General features: G+C 55.1%; 1 protein-coding gene across 3 annotated transcripts; it reads left to right on the forward strand.

The window, feature by feature from the left end:
- The first annotated feature begins 1590 nt into the window (after nucleotides 1-1590).
- Nucleotides 1591-14883, forward strand: ABCF1 (ATP binding cassette subfamily F member 1). Of its 3 annotated transcripts, none has more exons than XM_045292611.1 (25): nucleotides 1591-1699; nucleotides 5613-5659; nucleotides 5993-6082; nucleotides 6245-6374; nucleotides 6492-6529; nucleotides 6629-6733; nucleotides 7377-7451; nucleotides 7534-7635; nucleotides 8545-8652; nucleotides 8861-8983; nucleotides 9323-9423; nucleotides 9524-9609; nucleotides 9904-10043; nucleotides 10129-10277; nucleotides 10482-10565; nucleotides 10719-10843; nucleotides 11028-11140; nucleotides 11243-11414; nucleotides 11507-11581; nucleotides 11664-11734; nucleotides 12871-12903; nucleotides 12983-13151; nucleotides 13498-13562; nucleotides 13656-13728; nucleotides 13827-14883. In XM_045292611.1, the coding sequence occupies exons 1-25, from the start codon at nucleotides 1627-1629 to the stop codon at nucleotides 13991-13993; spliced, it is 2514 nt and encodes an 837-aa protein (XP_045148546.1). In that variant the 5' UTR covers nucleotides 1591-1626; the 3' UTR covers nucleotides 13994-14883. The 3 variants fall into 3 exon arrangements, with proteins under 3 accessions (XP_045148546.1, XP_045148547.1, XP_045148548.1); XM_045292612.1 differs by having other exon boundaries at nucleotides 6245-6368; XM_045292613.1 differs by lacking the exon at nucleotides 7377-7451.
- Nucleotides 14884-18632: the final 3749 nt, after the last annotated feature.

Below are 18632 nucleotides of genomic sequence, written 5' to 3' on the forward strand. Positions count from 1 at the left end.
GATGGCCGATGCTCTTGCAGTTTAACACCTTCTCATTTGATCTCCCTTTTGATGCATTTTACATTTGTTCTAGTCTTTAATTTTCTGCTTTCTTTTCGATTGAGGCGTCTACCTGTTTTACTTTGTTATTATTGTTAGGTTTAAAAGAATTTTTTTCTGTATATGAGATCCAGGACAGACAAATCTATAGAAACAGTAAATGGATGAATGGTCTCTTAAGGGTATGGCAGGGGAGGCTGGGGCGAATGGGGAGCTAATAACAATGGGTGCAAGAGAGAAGGAATTGTTCTAAAAGGGATTGTGATAATAATTGTACAACTCGGAGAGGGAGGGGAAAAATGAGGAGCTGATACCAAGGGCTCAAGTAGAAAGCAGGTGTTTTGAGAATGATGATAGCAACATATGTACAAATGTGCTGGACACAAATGATGTATGTATGGATCGTGAAAAGAGTTGTATGAGCCCCTAATAAAATGATTAAAAAAATAATTGTACAACTCTTCTTGAGATGATTAAACTATTGAGGTATATGTGCCATATACTCTATGAGGATGATGTGCCAATAAAACTTTAAATTTTATATTTGAAATTTGAGGGGGTTTTGTACCTCTTTGCAAAACCCTCCCTTCGTATAAAGATATACAAAGACCCACCATTGAATTTCCTAAGTGGAAATATAATTATCTTTTCACTCCATATATTGTTCACTATGATTGATCCATTAATAATCACTTTCTGCTTTCAACGCTGTACACTTCTAATAAAGCTGTTACCAAAAAACCAACATCAAATTCACTGACCTCGAGTTGCTGCCGACTTATAGCGACCGGATAGGAAGGAGAGGGTAGAACTTCCCCCCTCTGAGTATCTGAGACTCTGTTTATGGGTTTGTACTGTCGACCTCGCAGATTGCAGCTAAAGGCATAACCACCGTGCAACCAGGACTCCTGATAAAGCTGTTGCTTGTTTAGTAAAGTGAATGCAAAGCCTGACTGCACCGCGCTTTCAGCTCCTTGGGTTTCAGTTCCTCCTGCATACTTTGAGGAGGTGAGACCTGATTATCCATACACCTTGGGATTATGCAACACAGCTCAACACTGAACCTGCTATAAGGTCAATGGACCGCGTCCTTAACCTGGTGGAAGCGGTGAGTGAAAATAGGTCTCAACAACCATGAAAAGAAGCTCAAAAGCTTAACGTATATAGATAGATGCTCGACTCCTGCGTTCCAATCGACAATGACGAGTGACGCGGCGTCCAAGGGTCACCGAGGTCGGGATGCTCGGACGCGTCTCAGACGCGGAGGTAGCGGGAGGACGCCGGCCCCGCCCCGTCCCCGAAGGCCCCGCCCCGCACGCAGGGCACGTCCCCCGACGCAGGGCACGCCCAGACGCAGGACACGCCCCAGACGCAGGGCACGCCCCCCGACGCAGGGCACGCCCAGACGCAGGACACGCCCCAGACGCAGGGCACGCCCCCGGCCGCTGGGGTGGCCAGCACGTGCAGCGCCGGGGGCGGGGCCGGCCGCGGCCGCCCCGAGAGCCCGCCTCCTTAAGGCCTCCACGCCGCCGGAAGCGGAAGTAGCACCCGGCGCCGCCACTCGGAGTCCTCGCAACTGCCAGCGCGATGCCAAAGGGGCCCAAGCAGCAGCCGCCGGAGCCCGAGTGGATCGGGGACGGAGAGGGCCCGGCGCCCGCCGGTAAGGCTTGTCGGCAGAGAGGAAACGAGAAAGGAAGGAGACAGCGTAGAGCGCGCGCGTCTTAGGCTGGCGTCACGGCGCGCGAGAGCCGCCGGGCCGTGCGGAGCCTGCCGCGCATGCGTGCCGTGGGGCCTGGCCGCGCCTGCCCCGGCGGGGGTGCCTTGAGGGTGGGGGCGGAAGAATGGGTGCTGGGGTACCTCCCGTGAGCTTCTCCGGGGCCGAGTGAGGACACGACGAGGAGGAGCGTATGGTACCGAGGAAGAAATGGGGAGAAACCACGGCGGTTTTCGGATTCCGCCTCTTTGGGGCGTCTTCTCCACGCCCCGCAGGATTGTATAATCCCAGCCTGGTGGCTCTTCCCCCGTTGGTACACACGTCGCCCAAGCTGATGGTGCCGCCTGTTTCACGGGGAGACGACTCCTTTCTGGCCTTATTGAGAGGGCCCCCGACGGTCTGACTTCGCTAGAGCAGATGGGTAGATGCTGGGTGTCGGGATGGTGAGATGCACTGAAAAAGCAGCACCACGCAAGAGACACAGCCATTTACCCGGCACTGACCGCCTGTTGCGTGTCGGGCACACTGCCGAGTCTGGGAATGCAGAGATAGTCCTTGCGCCCTGCCCCAGCGGAGGAGACAGTGGGTGATCCGCAAAGGAGGTGATTCGTAGACTTGTCAGTGCTGGGACGAGAGAGATGAGAGTCGGGAGGCGCAGATCATTAGGGCAGAATAGCCAACAGTCTCCGCGATAGTTCTTGTAGGACTGGACACAACCACTTCCCATCTGGTAAGTATCAAACAAGACCTCCACGTCCCAAGGAAGGGAAGTAGCTGGGGAAACTGGAGGCAAACCTGGAGCAAACAGGCTCCCCAGAAGTTCACTAAAAACAGAAGACAGGGAGGGAGCGTGGCACGCTGCAGAGAAGTCTGGACAAAATCAGGTGTCGAGAACGCTTTTTGGACCAAGCAGCTAAACGATCAGGGGCTGTCGTGGCACTGATAGCATTGGTTAGATGATGGCACTGCGAATCGGATTGCAGCGTGTTCAGGAAAGGAATGGGAAATGCGGAAGGGGCGCTCGCATGGACGACCACTCTTTGGAGCCCCCGTGGGTGAGTGCACAGAGAGAAAATAGTAATTAAGAGGGGTGGCAGACTAAGGGCTTAAAGTGAGGCATTCGGCTCCCGTAAAGATTTCCCATCCCAGAAACACACACAGTTCTACCTTGAGTTGCTCCTGTGGTTCTTAAGGACTGCTGGTGGCGTGATGGTTAGATGCTTGGCCTGCTAGCTGGGAAACTGGTGCTTTGAATTCAGCAGCTGTTTTGTGGGAGATTGATGTAGCAATCTGCCTCTGGAGAGGTCTGCAGCCTTCGAAACTGGGGCAGTCCTACCCAGTCTAATAGGCTTGGCTGTGAGTTGGGATCCACTTGATGACAGCAGGCGGCGGCGGTTTGATTTGGGTGTTTTTATAACTTTATTAGGGTTCTTACAGCTCTTATTCCATACCTCACTTGTATCAAGCATATTTGTACAATATGTTGCCATCATCACTTGCAAAACATTTTCTACCTGAGCCCTTGGTATAAACTCCTTTTTTCCCCTCCCTGCCCCACCCTCTCACCCTTGTGAATCCTTGATCAATTATATATTGTTATTAGTATTTTGTATCGTACACTGTCCGTTGTCTCCCTTCACCCACATTTCTATTATTTGTCCTCTTTCGGAGGGGGGGGCGCTACATATCCAGACAGTAGGCTTTTTGTTTGTTGTTTTAAGATAAAGCAGGAGACCCTGGGAGGTCCGGACAGAAAGGTTGGCAGGTCAAGTCTCCCCAGTGGTACCTTGAAAGAAAGGCCTGGTGTTCTCCGTGGGGGTGGGGGGGAATTGCCAACCCTGTGGAGCACAGCTGTATGCTCTGACACACGTGAGGGTGCCATGCGTCAGGGTTGGTGTAATGACAGTTGGTTTGGGCTACCTCTTGAGGAGGAATTGGTGTCTAGGATAAGTCAGGGTGAGCTGGCTATGCCGTTCCTTCTTAGGTATCTCATTGGGCCTTCCTTAGTGATTTCAGGATGAAACTCCTTGGAACAGCCTCATTCTGTGTCTTCTGGGCATCTGTCAATGCCATGGCACTGAGTCCCGTCAACCAGTACTGGGCTTAGGTTTCAGAGTGTGTTGTGGGGGGAGGACACGGGAAGCAAGCCCGGGAGGAGACAATCCAGAGCAGAGGTGTGGGTAGGGCGACTACAGGCACAGAAGGAAAGGTAGAACTGTTTCAGTCCATAGGGACTGCCCTTCGTGGTCCCCAGTGTCTGGCATCACAGATGCTCAGTCAAACTTGATGAAGTGATGACATCAGGCTTGGCACACAGGAAGACCCCTGGTGAGATGGGTTGATAGGGTGACTGCAACAGCAAGCTCACACATCGCAGTGATGGTGAGGATGGCACAGGACCACAAAGGGTCCTTAGAAGCTGGGACTCCCTGGACGGCACCTAACACCAAGTAATAGAGAATTCCCGTCTGCAGAGATTATACTTAAGGTGGTAGGCAGTGGGGACCACAGACTCTTTGTTTGTTTGTTTTGAAGTCTAATGGTTATAGGAATGCTTTTGGATGGAATCAGGTAGCAGTGGATGAGATTGTTTAGAGAGGAAGATGTGGGGAGGCCTGGACAGGAGAAACCAGGAGGGTGCAGGCTGCTGCCTCTGCCTGAGTGTGGGGTGGGGGTGGGGGTGGGGAAGTATGTAGGGTCTCCTGCATGTAGGGAAACGGGAGGGGAGGAAGGAGCTGGAATTTGTTCAGTCAGTAACCTTACTGATTTCCTGCATCGCTCCCTGGGACCACAACAGACTAAACTGTCTCAGGTTGTTCTCTTGACTGAAAGCTGTGTACATAGTCAAAGAGCTAAACAGCCATCCTGTGGGAGCTTGCGTGTATGAGCAGAACAGGTGGGCCATGGTCCCACGGGCTCACTTTCTTACTTACTACACAGCACTGGCTTGGACTGCGACATCGCAAACAACAGAATTCCAAACCATTCGTAAAACCTTCCCACCCTTCCTTTCTGGGCAGGGAGGGGGACCTTTCTCTTCCTTTGTTTTTTTCCTGCCCTAGTAAATGGTACCACTGGAGCAGCTAATGTTGCTCCCACCTCTGTCCCCACCATCTGAAGCCTGCTACTTCCCCCACCCGCCCCCTCTTCTGTCTGTTTCCTGGGTTGTCCTGCTGGTTTTGCTCTGTACTTGGCCCGCGCACGTGTGGCAGTGCAGGCGTCATTGTGCCAGATGAAATCCCCATCTCGTCACCTGACTTCGCAGGCCCTGCATACCAGCCTCCCCGTGCCCCACTCTCCTTCTGTCTCAAAGTGTTAGCCATGCAGAACCTTTTCTTGCCCTGCCCCGTGTGCTCTTGCCGACACCTGGCCACGCCATCAGCTGTGTGGCACTCGGACTGGCCTGGTGCTGGCTGCTCCGTGCTTCGCATGCTCGGGGCCCGTGTCTTCAGATCGGACTGGCCCCCAGATGAGGCCAGCCCCGAACCTTCTACCCCTGTGGTGGCACGCCTGCCCTGCTCTGCCCTTTGGGAACATTCAGCACACTTGTAAGCGGGCTGTTTAAAAATATCTCGTCAAAGACTGTCAGCTCCAGAGAAATCCTCAGTCGTCGTCTTAGCTGACTGCTTTGTCCCCAGTGGCGCCCAGTAGCTGCTGAGGAAATATTTGCTGGTTTCTGAGCAGAGGGAGGAAGGGTTCTTCCTACAGGAGCTGTGGAGCCGCACCCGTGTCTAAGGAGCAACAGTTGGGCTGGAAAAAGCTCAACTGGGTGGAGGCCAGTGAGCGATTGGCAAGAACAAGCAGGCCACTCTGGCAGTTGTAGACAAACACCCTTGACCGTGTCTGCTTAACCTTCCAGAGAAAGTGGTGAAGAGAGGGAAGAAAGACAAGAAGACCAAAAAGACGGTGAGGAAATGAAGGGTGGGTGTAAGAGACGATGCTGGGCCTTTCATGCTCATCAGAGAGCCCTGGAAAGGAGGTGGGCGGGCCCACGGAGGAGAGGTCTTGTAAAAAGAGGGTGCAGGGTCCTGCGGGGAGAGCATCGTAGATGAGTGGTTTCAACTATTGAATGCAGAGGGGATGGTCTGAAATGTAAACTCCCCCCATCTAGTTCCCAATTAAAAAAAAAAAAAAAGGCCAGGGATGGGTTGACGGGAGAGTTGATAGGTCTGTGTATGGCAGAAAAGTGCTCCCGTGGTCTCTGAGCCGTGTCTCCTGATGTCTCGATTCCCTGCACAGTTCTTTGAAGAGCTGGCGGTAGAAGATAAGCAGGCTGAGGAAGAAGAGAAGGCTCTTAAGGAGCAGCAGCAGCAGCAGCAGCAGCAGCAGGTACAGGGCTGATGAGACAAATCAGTCCCGGAGCATCTTGGACCCGCGGAGCCCAGCCCAGCCCTCCTTGGTCACTCAGCTGCTGCCGGGCTCTCCCGAGCGGAGATAAAGTAGTAAGGGCCTGGGCCTGGCTTCATTCTCTTTGCTTTCGTTTTCTTTCAGCAACAGAAAAAGAAACGAGACACCCGGAAAGGCAGGCGGAAGAAGGATGTGGACGATGATGGCGAGGAGAAAGAGCTCATGGAGCGGCTTAAGAAGCTCTCGGTGCCGGCCAGCGATGAGGAGGGTGAGAGTACGTGACCTGAGTCACAGAGCGTGATGGGGCCTCGGGTCTCGGGGGTTGGGCTTGATGTAGGAGTCAGACATTGTCCTGCCCTTTCCGGTCTCATTCGCTCTCCTACCCTTCTAGCACCTGTCCCGATACCTCGCGGAGGGAAGAAAACCAAGGTGAGCCCTCCGTTGGTCTCAGTGTGGTGAGACTCCGGGGGTTCAGGCTGGACCTGGACTGTCCTACTGATGGCTGGCTCCTGCCCTTTTGTGCTCTAGGGCAGCAATGCCTTCGCAGCACTGACCCAGGATCAGAGTGAGGAAGAGGAGGAGGAGGAAACATGTCCTAAACCTGCCAAGCCAGAGAAGAACCGGGTCAATAAGGTGACGATGCGCCGGTCTGCCCATCTCTCCACCCGCCGAGCGCCTCTGGCCACAGTGCTCGGCTTCCCTGCGCTCAGCGCCAGCTCTGCTAGGTCTGCCTGGCGTCTGCTGTCGAGCTCCTCTCTCATCCTGTTTGTTGCTCAAAAACCTGCAGTGATTGTTGGTCCCGAACTGAAAGTCTAGACCAGAGCATTACGTCTTTGCTGTTCCACTGGGCCCCTGCAGTCTTCGCGAGACACTTGGTTGTATATCTCTGAGGTCAGCCCGGCCACGTTTCCACATCCAGGTTGGCTCTCTTGGTTGAGGCCTTTGGTCCTGAAGCTTTTTGTTTGTGCTTCCCTAGAAGGCCTGCTCCAGGGCTGGGTCCATTTCCTTGGGATCTGCCCCCTCTCAGGGCAGCCTTCTAAGCACTAGCTTCTCTCCCACCCACCGCTGCTCAGTTACTTGCCTTACAGTGCCTAGGTTCTTGACTCTGTTTACGGTCTCTGGTTTTGTGTGGGCTTCGCCCACTGGGTCTCAGGCCCGAGGCTCTTTTTCTGGTCTCTGTTTCTTAGACAGTGTTAGCCTGTTAATTTGAACTTACACACACTGTAGAAAAGCTTGTTAAGCAAGAAGGTAGCAACTTCACTCTGGGCTTCTCCAGGCGGTATCTGAAGAGCAGCAGCCTGTGGTCAAGGGCACAAAAGGAAAAGAAGAAAAGTCCAAGGGGAAGACCAAGGTGAGGGAGTAATTGGTGAGGCGAGGCGTAAGGACGTGGGAATTAAGACCTATCTCACCAGACCTCCTCTCGTCTCTCTTAGCCTCAAAATATATTTGCCACTCTGGACAGTGGAGGGGAGGACGAAGAAGAAGTAAGAGAGAAACTGCCCAAACAAGGGAAGGAGAAGGAAAAGAGCAAGAAGGTGGGGAAGGTGCACCCCTGGGGCTTGGCTGGGAGGAGGAGGAGGAACAGGGACTCAGGAATGGGAGAGTCATAGGGGATGGTGTTCGGAAAAGGGCCAGAGAGGGGACCCGTGTGAATCCTGTCACTCTTCATCGCCTCGGCACTCTGGTGGTGGTGTGGTTACACGCGGGGCTGCTAACCCCTGCAAGGTCAGCAGTTGGAAACCACCATAGAAGATGAGGCGCTCTGCTCCTGTAAGCAGTCTTGGGAACCCCCAGCGCCCCAGAGGGTCGCTGTGCATCGGAGTAGCCTCGATGGTAGAGTTGGTTTGAGGTTTTGGCGTATGAGAAATGTAAAAAAAATTCTCATACAAAACAGGTCGTACAGAAGCAGGCTCCACGTCAGATTTGCCACCCCTGGTGTAGACAGGAAAGGGCCCTGCAGTCAGCCTCAGGTGATTGGGGTTGCGGCTCTGCCCCGTACTCGGTGGCCTCGAGCATGCCTCTCTGCCTCAGTGGCCTCATGGAAGAGACGAGGGCTGGTCCCCAGGAGGCCCTCTAGAATTCTGGCACTTCCTGCTTCAGCTGGGCTTCTCAGTAGCTGTGTAATTGAGCCCCCTGCCACTTTGCAGTACCTCCTGGGGCCACTGCCCTGGTCGGGAGTGTGCAGAAAAGAGCCCTGTGTCAGGGCAGCGTTATCCAGGGCTGCATTGTAGCCACGCACCTTCACGCTGTTCGTGGCGGCAGAACTTAGAGCAGGCTCTGAGGACAGCGGTGGGCGGGGTGGAAGAGAGGGCCTCCGCCACCACAGCAGGCCTTGGGATAAGGGGTGGGTGTAAAGAAGGCAAGAGCTGACTGGGCTGGGAGGGTCATTGAAACCCGAGTTCTAGAAGGGACCCCTAGTTCTCACCACCCTCTGGTTCTCACAGGGCTCTGAGGAAGATGGGGAGGAAGATGGGGAGGACGACGGGGAGCCCAAGGCCGACGATCCTTACGCTCAGCTTAGCAAAAAGGAGAAGAAGAAACTGAAGAAACAGGTAAGGCCTCGAGTTCTTAGTGGTCCAGGGCAGAGGGGCTTGGTGTTTGTTTCTGCGCTTCACCTGGGGGCATTTATGTGCGTGTGGGGGCAGGAGGGGGACAGCGTGGGGGCAGAGCCGGCCGGGGCTGTGAGGCTGTCAGCGTCTGGGTGTCTCGGTGACGAGACGCTGGCAGGCACCGGGCTCAAGCCCACTCTTCCTTTCCCAGATGGAGTACGAGCGCCAAGTGGCTTCATTAAAAGCAGCCAGTGCTGCGGAAAATGACTTCTCTGTGTCCCAGGCAGAGGTGTCCTCCCGTCAGGCCATGCTAGAAAATGCATCTGACATCAAGGTGAGTTCTGAGAGGCCTTCCCTCCGGGTCCCGCGTGGTTAGAAAGCTCGGGAACAGTCTCCACACCTTGGGTTCTGCCAACCTCAGGGAGGGTAGTAAAACCAGGGAGGAAAAGGGGGTGGCTCTGAAGTAGGGTGGGACAAGCGAGACTGGCTTTGGACTTGGGACAGGTCCGCTGCTAGGGACAGCGGACGGGGAGCAGGGTTGGCGGGGCCCTGGGCTCCGCAGCAGGCTTCCCTGGGGGGAGGAAGGTGCAGCTCTTCTCCCTGAAGAGAAGGCTCAGTGCTCCTCCCTGCCCTCTTCACCTTCCCCCCCGGACGGACGGACGGGCGGCTGCAGCTGGAGAAGTTCAGCATCTCGGCCCACGGCAAGGAGTTGTTCATCAACGCCGACCTGTACATCGTAGCTGGCCGCCGCTACGGGCTCGTGGGGCCCAATGGGTGAGGAGAGGAGGCCTGGGGTACCCGTGGGAAGGGGGCTGGAGGGGGAGAAGCCATTCGTTGGGTGTGTGGCCCAGCACTAGGAGCTCTCCTTCCCCAGCAAGGGCAAGACCACTCTTCTCAAGCACATCGCCAACCGAGCCCTGAGCATCCCCCCCAACATTGACGTGCTGCTGTGTGAGCAAGGTGAGCTAGCCGCTGGAAGGGGACCTGGGGGGGGAGGGGGGCGTGAGGGGAAGAAGAAGAGACAGGCAGGTCTGTTGCAGAAACGGGGTAGGGAGCTGGAAAGGAGAAGCGAGGATCGCTGCAGAAAGGCCGGGAGGTGGGAAGCGGGAGACCTGTAGATACTCTATTTGAAACAAGTGCAAGGCTGGGGGCAAGGACAGCCAAACCGGAAGGGGAAGCCAAAAGGGAGAGGAGGCAGGAACTTTGGCCCCTGGGGTGGCCTGACTGCTGCCCCACCGCCATCCCCCTCCCCAGAGGTGGTTGCGGATGAGACGCCAGCAGTGCAGGCTGTGCTTCGGGCCGACACCAAACGACTGAAGCTCCTGGAAGAGGAGCGGCGGCTTCAGGGGCAGCTGGAGCAGGGGGACGACGCGGCTGCCGAGCGGCTGGAGAAGGTAGAGGAGATGGCGCAGGGGACACGGGCGGAGACTGGGGCTGGCTGGGGTCCTCCAACATGTGTCCTCTTCTCCCTCCTCCCAGGTGTATGAGGAGTTGCGAGCCACAGGGGCGGCAGCTGCAGAGGCCAAGGCCCGGCGGATCCTGGCTGGTCTGGGCTTCGACCCAGAAATGCAGAACCGGCCCACACAGAAGTTCTCTGGAGGCTGGCGTATGCGTGTGTCCCTGGCCAGGTGAGCCACTCGGCTGGTGTGAGACCTTTGTTGCCTCCAGCTCGCTCCCTGGGCGTCTTGGGGACCTCTGCTGCCCCGTAACTCCTGAGGTCAGCTGCAGGGCGCGCACTGGGGCCTCAGGCTCTGCCTGCCTGGGCTCCTGGGGCTCAGCGAGCAAGGCTTTTCCTCGCCGTGGACCCTCTTGGCCTCCCTGCTGCCCCCTAGGGCCCTCTTCATGGAGCCCACGCTGCTGATGCTGGACGAGCCCACTAATCACCTGGACCTCAATGCCGTCATCTGGCTCAACAAGTGAGTCATCCCCTGGTCTGTTCGGCATCAGTTTCCGTTCTGCGGTTCCAGTCCCTTTGTCCCTGACAGCTCCTGCTCCAGTCCCTGCCCCTGCTTTTCTGTCTGGCACCCTGAGCACCTTGACTCTGCCCCCACCCCTTCTCCCAACCGCAGCTACCTCCAGGGCTGGCGGAAGACGCTGCTGATTGTCTCCCACGACCAGGGCTTCCTGGACGATGTTTGCACCGACATCGTCCACCTCGATGCCCAGCGGCTCCACTACTACAGGGGCAATTACAGTAAGGGCGACTGCTGGCTGTGGGGCAGAGGGGCCTGGGAGAGGGACGGAGGGAGGCCCTAAGTTGTGTCCATGAGCCAGGTCTTAGCGGGACTCAGAGCCATGATGCCTGCCCCCATCTAAGGCCCTGGTGGCCCCCCTGCTGGGAGGGCAGCCACTATTGACCCCCACCCCGTCTTCCCCAGTGACCTTCAAGAAGATGTACCAGCAGAAGCAGAAGGAACTGCTCAAGCAGTATGAGAAGCAGGAGAAGAAGCTGAAGGAGCTGAAGGCGGGCGGCAAGTCCACCAAGCAGGCAGTGCGTCCCCGGGGCGGTGACCTCCCTTCTCCTGAGGAAGGAGCGGGGCTGTGGGCTGCAGCTGCTGGGCAAGGCGCAGTGTTCTCTTCCTTTTTCCTCCAGGAAAAGCAGACAAAGGAAGCCCTGACTCGGAAGCAGCAGAAATGTCGACGGAAAAACCAGGATGAAGAGTCCCAGGAGGCCCCCGAGCTTCTGAAGCGCCCCAAGGAGTACACTGTGCGCTTCACGTTCCCGAACCCGCCGCCCCTCAGCCCTCCAGTGCTGGGCCTGCACGGTGAGTGGCCTCTCTGAGTCCACCGAGGCCTGGCCACCAGGGCCTGGGGGTGACCCTGGGAAGGACGTCAGCGCTGCTTCTCCTAACTGCAGGTGTGACGTTTGCCTATGAGGGGCAGAAGGCGCTCTTTAAGAACTTGGACTTTGGCATCGACATGGACTCCAGGAGTGAGTGGAGGAGGGTGTTGGGGGCTTGGGTGGGGCCACAGCCGCAGAGGATGTGTTCAGCTAACTGCCTGCCTGCCTGCAGTCTGCATCGTGGGCCCCAATGGCGTGGGGAAGAGCACCCTGCTGCTGCTGCTGACGGGCAAGCTGGCGCCGGTGAGTCTTGGGCACAGGGACCGGAACACTCCTGTCCCCCAGCTGTGGGGGTGGGGGGGGCTTGGAGCCTCCCAGGGAGGGAGAGCTCTCAGCTGGGGGTGAGGCTGGGGCCCACCCACTGACACGTTTTCAGAGAATAAGAAAACACGAGGGAAAATGGAATTAAAACAACAAAATTTTTGCACAAACTTTTGGACACTCCCTCATTGTGTCCCTGGCACAACAGTGAGAAGACAAGGGGAAAAATTCAAAATAACCAATGCTTTGGAAGGTGTGTGTGTGTGGGGTCTCCTTTTTCCTTTGCAAAGGCGCCGATAGTTGGGGGTTTTTTTTGGCACCAACAGTTATTAAACTAGTGGACTATACAAGTTGACTAATAGCCAGCTTTTCTAAACACTGTACCTCAGATGTATTTCCTTGCATATAATCGTGTGTGCATCCATTTTACATGATTGTATCATAATGTATTTGATACTTAGGTCATTTCTGATTTTTCACTCCAAGGGCTGTGTAGTCACACCTTGGAGGAGATCGCGTGGATTCAGTTCCAGTCAGTAAAGCACGTCATGCGAATTCCTGGGTTTTCCCACACATGTGTAGATTGTTTACCCTGTGCTGTGGTTTTACTAAGTCACGATAACAGCATTTTGAAAAGGGTTGAAATGGTGAGAATTGCCAGCGTGGGACACAGTTGCCACGGGCCTTCAGCTTGTAAAAATCACCACCTCACACCGGCGTGGAGCACAGCCACGGCACTTTCTTGTGTGGATGACGGCACTTTGCCCTGGACCTCAGATCCCAGAATTGCTTGCGGCCCTGTGGCCATGTCTCACACAGAGCGCCGCGGGCCCACCTCCGCCTGCCCCAGCCAGGATGGAGAGAAGGGGCCAGTAGAGCTAGCTCCCGCTGTCCGAGGCGCTCTTGAACTGTGTGCTCATTAGTCCGGCTCTTTCGCCTGTCCCTTTGTCACCCTTCCTTGGTTCTCGCCTCCCGCTCCCCTTGGGCCCGCACTCTTCTTCCTCAGCTGCTGGGTGTGCCTGGGTCATGCGGGGCTGAACCCCAAGCTCCGTTCCTCGCGCGTCATTGTCCCTGCCCAGGAAATGCTGCCTGACATCACACGTGCCTTTTCTTTGCAGACCCGAGGGGAGATGAGGAAGAACCACCGGCTGGTAAGTTGGCTTGGGGACTGAAGCGGGGAAACCTCTGGTCGAGTGCCACTGTCACTGAGCACCTCCCTCTCCTCGGCAGAAAATTGGCTTCTTCAACCAGCAGTACGCCGAGCAGCTGCGCATGGAGGAGACGCCCACCGAGTACCTGCAGCGGGGCTTCAACCTGCCCTATCAGGACGCCCGCAAGTGCCTGGGCCGCTTCGGCCTGGAGAGCCACGCCCACACCATCCAGATCTGCAAACTCTCAGGTCCCGCAGCAGCGGGGTGGGCTTCTCCTCAGTCAGGTCTCCAGAGCGGGACCTAGCGGCAGGGAGCCAGGGGAGGACAGAGCTGGGAGCCCTGCAGGTGGGGGAGTGCCCACGAGACCGACCGGTGGGCTTTCTGCTCCCATGCAGAGTTAGTCTCAGGACACCCCCAGGAGCAGTTCCACTCTCTCCTCAACCTCACTAGGAGTCAGTGCTTGATGGCAGTGAGCAGATGCACACACACACACACACACACACACACACACACCCCATACACGCATTCCCATTCCCAGCTCAGGGCCCCAGGAGGCACAGTGTCGGAAGTGACAGCCCTCCTCCTGTGCTGCAGGTGGGCAGAAAGCCCGAGTTGTGTTTGCAGAGCTGTCCTGTCGGGAGCCCGATGTCCTCGTTTTGGTTCGTGACCTGGGCTGAGGGGCGGGGGCGAGGGGAACAGGCTGACACGGGCGTTGGAACGAAATGCTCAGCCATGGAATTCCTCCTCCGCAGGATGAGCCGACCAATAACCTGGATATAGAGTCTATTGATGCTCTGGGGGAGGCCATCAATGAGTACAAGGGTGGTAAGTCAGCCCAGAGCCGGCCCCCCTTCCTTCCCCTGCCCCTGGGTCCGGGCCCCTCCCTCCTGGCGTGTGCTGACTCCTCCCTCCTCCCTTGCAAGCTGTGATTGTCGTCAGCCACGACGCCCGCCTCATCACAGAAACCAACTGCCAGCTGTGGGTGGTGGAGGAGCAGAGTGTCAGCCAGATCGACGGCGACTTCGAGGACTACAAGCGGGAGGTGCTGGAGGCCCTGGGCGAGGTCATAGTCAACCGGCCCCGGGATTGAGCCTTCCAGGAGATCCTGAAGACCCAAGTCCCCATAGGATATGTGTGTCCCCAGTCGGAAACCTGCCTCTGGCCTGCAGCCGGCTCCACAACCACTCAGGCAGGTGAAGGTGGCTGCCTTGATGTGACCAGGGTACCACTGATTGCTCCCTGCTCCTCACAACACTTGTCTGGTCCACTCCTCTGCAGAAACTGACTCTGCCCCTGACGCCCCCGTGTGAATGGAGGTGACCTTCATTCATGCGGGAACCTGCCTTGCTAAGCTTGTGTGGCCCAGAGGCCCCTGCTGTCCACCTTGCAGGGCCCAGTGGCCTGTCCATGGTCCCCGTCACTGAGTGGCTGGCGCTGCTCTTTCCAGCTGGATTCAGCGCTCGCTCGCTCATGGGTCCCAAGCAGATGCTGCAGCGCTGAGCTGGAGGGCTATGCTGAGGCCTGCCGCCTTGGTCTGGTTGGGACTTGGAGGCGAGAGGGGTGGTGCTAACCCTCAACCTCCCTTCACAAGAGAAAGCAAGCACGCAGAGGGGAGGAGTTACTACTGTCTCCTGTCACCGTTTGCTCGGGAGTGGACACTGTTCTCGTCTTGTGCAATTGTCCATCACTTTTCTCACGAATACAGATGGATCTTATTTTCAGCCTCACCTCCCTGTGGGGAGAGCTTGCTATCTGAGAATCCTCCCTTCCATCAAGGACACTTGACTGTCGGTGTGAATGAGGCGGTCAGAGCCCAGAATACGGATCCTTTCCAAAGGGATGAGTGGCCAGCGCGTGCAGTGCTGTGGGGCGAACACAGGCAGCAAGCAGGTCTGCCTTTGCATTGTCCAGTTAGAGAAGACTTGGAAATAAAACAGGAGCTGGTTACAATTGGATGTAATACAGATTATTGCCAAATGACTGGTATTGTGGATTCTGAATTGCCATGTGCCCTTCACAAGACTATCTAGTCAAGATTTGAATAATGAGGGAGGAGGGGTGGGGCCACCTTTCAGCATTAGCAGATGCACAGTACCAAGACTCGGAGGAGAACCAGATGTGCCCGGGAGCTGACTTGAGTTGGGGTCGCCAGTGTCCTCAGCGACATTGGAGGGTGATCTGGGAAGAGAAGGAAGGGTGGGTGGGGTAGTGAGGTGTGAGGCAGTGGTCCCGGGGGTCAGGTGTCGGGCTACGAACTTCAAGCCTAGCTGCTCCGAGAAAACGTGAGGGTGCTCCTGTGAAGGCGGACATGGCCGGCACGCCTAGGTGGACTTGCTGTGAGCTGACACGGCCCTGCTGGCAGCAGGCTGGAGTCTGGTGTGTGAGCTAGACTGAGTGACAGGGTGGGGGTGGGGGGCTCTTCTGTTAGGATGGTGAGGTGACTAAATCCTAAACTAGGCTGTTGGAGGAACAGCAATACTAACACCTAGAGCCAGCTTGCGGGTGGGTGGTAGCAAAGATGGTCAGGCGTTATATCCAGTTGAAGAGAGGATGTGAAGAGTGAGTTAGGTCCTGGGGTTTGCAATCGCAATGGGAAACAACGCGGTTGGACCTCAACTACAAGGTTCACCCCGGAAGTGAAGGCTTGAGGTGGAAATGACAGCCGAATGCCATGCTAGGGAATGACGGCAGGGTGGAACACCTAAGGGACCGGAGGCCACCTGATGTTGCCAGTATTCTGTGACGGCAGGTGGAGCAGTGGGAGCCAGGCATCCGGCCCCTATCGGATGACCGTTGGACAGCGTATATTAGCCTCTTGGCACTTGCTTCCTCCTCTCAAGTGAAGGTGATCCAGTAGTGCCTGCCTCAGGGTTGCACTGGGGGTATACCTGTAATTCTTTGTCAAGTGTTCAAAGTCTTTTGTGAATTTCATGCTATACTCGACGTGTTAAGCTTGCAAGTTTTGGTTTACTAGATGAGGTGATAAAGAACAGAAGCACTATTTATAAAATGAATACCACAATTCTGTATTTCAAATTTTTCCTTAGAAATCTCAAGTACTTCAGCTCCAAAATGACTTCCATCCATGGGCACAAGCTTTATTTCTTCATAAAAGTCTATTAACGTACATTATCATGGAATCCACCTAGATAGGGCAAAAGTGTGCAATAGAAGGTTCAAGAACGGCATGTAACGGGGAAAAACAACAACAGGCAACTGAAAAAGAAGCAATTTTAGCCACTAGTTTGATTACCTTCCGAACATGGAGAAAGTAGGACCTAATAGGCACTTATCACCAAAATGGGGGTGGAGAAAAAGATGGTTCACATCCTGATACTGAGGAAGCTCATAGGCCAGCCTGCCCACGTCACTGGGCCTGTCAGGGGGGTGAGCTGGGATGGTGTCCCTGGCTTGACACCTGTGAAGTCCATGGATTAGCCCTGTGGGACAGTAGAGATGTGCCCTGCAGAACTTGGCGGAACAAACATTGATGGAAGCAGGGGAACAGCTGCATTTCTTTCCCATGAGGAGGGCCCCGTGTTTGCAAAGCCCTGGTCATTTCACTAACAGTCAACAGCTGAACACGTCAACACCACAGGGCTCCTTGGTCTGACTCCTGGTTTTTCCCCCTATGCCCTCTTAAAGGGCCAAGACTAGCCAGGCAGGACTGTGATCCTGGCAGACGGTGAAAATGAGACCAGGGAAGAGCCCCAAACAGCCTGGGAATGTCTGGAAGTTTCCCTTGTGAGGTTGGTGCTGGTAGAAACCCGGATGCTGATGCTGCTCATTCTGGAGCAGTACTTGCAAAAGTGTCTCAGATCAGCAGCAGCAGCAGCATCACTTTGAACTTGACAAGTGCTAGGACAGGACTTGGGGTGCCTTAGAAGCATGTCAAGCTGAGCAGATTGAGTGAAGGCCGGTGATAAGACTAGGGTCAGGGGGGTTTCTTAGGGGCTTGTGATGAAAATACCTGCTGTAGGGTTAAAGGCGAGGGTTTGGGGGGTATGTGTGTGTGTTCACGTCAGCCTTGGAAAAAAAGGTGTGGAGGAGGCGAAGACTCGAGCCAGACTGAGAAAATGGGGACAGGGAAGGGGGTCCAGTTACAGATCACCAAGAGTTTTGGGAAGGAAAGATGCGATAGACCGTGGGTCTGACTTTTACACGGAGTGAGTCAAGAATCTTTACCAGCACAAGTAATAGGCAAACTAAGGTCTGAAGGTTGAGAAGGAACCGGCCTGCTGAGGGACCCTCCAGGAACAGACCAGCCCGAGGATGCAGAGAGCTTGGTATAGTCAAGTAACCTGAATTTCATGCATGAGCAGAGACCAGGATCCTTTGTAAGGAGGGTGATTTGGGGATCCGTGGGAAGCCACCGGTGGTATTTTACTGGGAGCACGAATCGATCTGGTTTGCATATTTACAAGATTGCTCCTGTTGACGGTAGGGAATATACGACTGGGCGGAGAGGCAAGAAAGAGTAGGAGGCCATTTAGTTAATGGAAAGGAGATGCCCTCCTTCCTCTTGAGAAGCGAAGGTACAATGGACATGGGCCTTTCCAGAAGTGGAAATGGCCCACTGGGTGGAGCTCATATTCTGTAGGTGCCAGAGACTGAAGAAGAGAGCTTGCCAATCCGCAGTTTTGAGCCAATGCTAATATTTATAAAGTACCCAGGGTGCACCGGAAAAGGTTTTTTGCCATTACACTGACTGCATGAGAGCAGGTAGAGATGAGTTGGTGGGCCTGGGGCCGACGGAAATGCTGAGAATGATCGCAAAGTTAACTTCGTGAGGAAGGCCACATGAAAATGTAACTAGTTTGGATTTTGATGGGAATTTTAAAATGAAATTAAGGGGAATGAACTAGGAAGCGCTAAGTCTTGGAATGTTGTGGTCTCGCGGGGAGGAGCGTGAGAGGCAGGCAGCAGATGAAACCGGAGGGCACAGCACAGGGCTGTGGCCTGTTCAGTGGGTTTTGTACTAGAACTGGGCACATCACACAGGGAACTTGGCCCTTAGATTGCACCCCCCTTTCAAGCCTGCATTTCCCAGCACACAAGAGCAGCCATCGGAACACACCAACAAGACTTGGTAAAGGAGAAACATGGTCTCTTGGGACTTGCTAAGCGCTGTCTATTGGTTCCCACACCGTGGACCACAGAAGGAAATACAGCCCCACAGTGGTTGGCTCGTGGAACCCCTTGTTGCCGCCCCTGTGTCAGTCCATCTGCTCAGGGTCTCCCTCTCTTGTGCTGACCCTCTCCTTTCCCCAAGCATGAGGTCCTTCTCCAGGGAGCCCAAGTATGATGTGAAGTCTCCCATCCTCACTTGTAAGCAGCATTTGGATTGTTTCCCCCCCAGTTCGTTTGTTCGGTACTCCTTAGTCTTCACATTGCCGTCTTGGCTTTTTCTTTCTTTTAATTAATTTTTGGGTGTGGCTTTTTCACTCATTAAAGATAGGCCTAGTGTCATCTGCTGTTTGCCTTCCTGACTGCTGCTTCCACGGGCACTGTTGGTGGATACAAGTAAACGGAAATTCTTGCCAACTTCACGCTTGGTCTTAACCTACACGCGAGGCCTGTGGACTGTAGGAAGTGGTCGCCCTCACGTGGCCAGGGCTAGAAATAACCGTCAAGGCATTCGTGTTCCAGGGCAGTACGCATTGAGCATGCTTGTTGTTGGCTATTTAAAAATCTATATTCATATACTGTTAAGTATGATTCATAGTGTA

The sequence above is a fragment of the Echinops telfairi genome, unplaced genomic scaffold (genome assembly GCF_000313985.2).
Source record: "Echinops telfairi isolate 266 unplaced genomic scaffold, ASM31398v2 ScPeMD7_655;HRSCAF=1070, whole genome shotgun sequence".
Taxonomy (NCBI): Eukaryota; Metazoa; Chordata; class Mammalia; order Afrosoricida; family Tenrecidae; genus Echinops; species Echinops telfairi.

Excerpts from the sequence above, each read along its gene's own strand:
- ABCF1 (XM_045292611.1), top strand. The coding sequence starts at position 1,627 with ATGCCAAAGGGGCCCAAGCAGCAGCCGCCGGAGCCCGAGTGGATCGGG. Across the intron at positions 1,700-5,612 it reads AGAGGGCCCGGCGCCCGCCG|AGAAAGTGGTGAAGAGAGGG; the intron begins GTAAGGCTTGTC and ends TTAACCTTCCAG. Across the intron at positions 8,984-9,322 it reads AAAATGCATCTGACATCAAG|CTGGAGAAGTTCAGCATCTC; the intron begins GTGAGTTCTGAG and ends GGGCGGCTGCAG.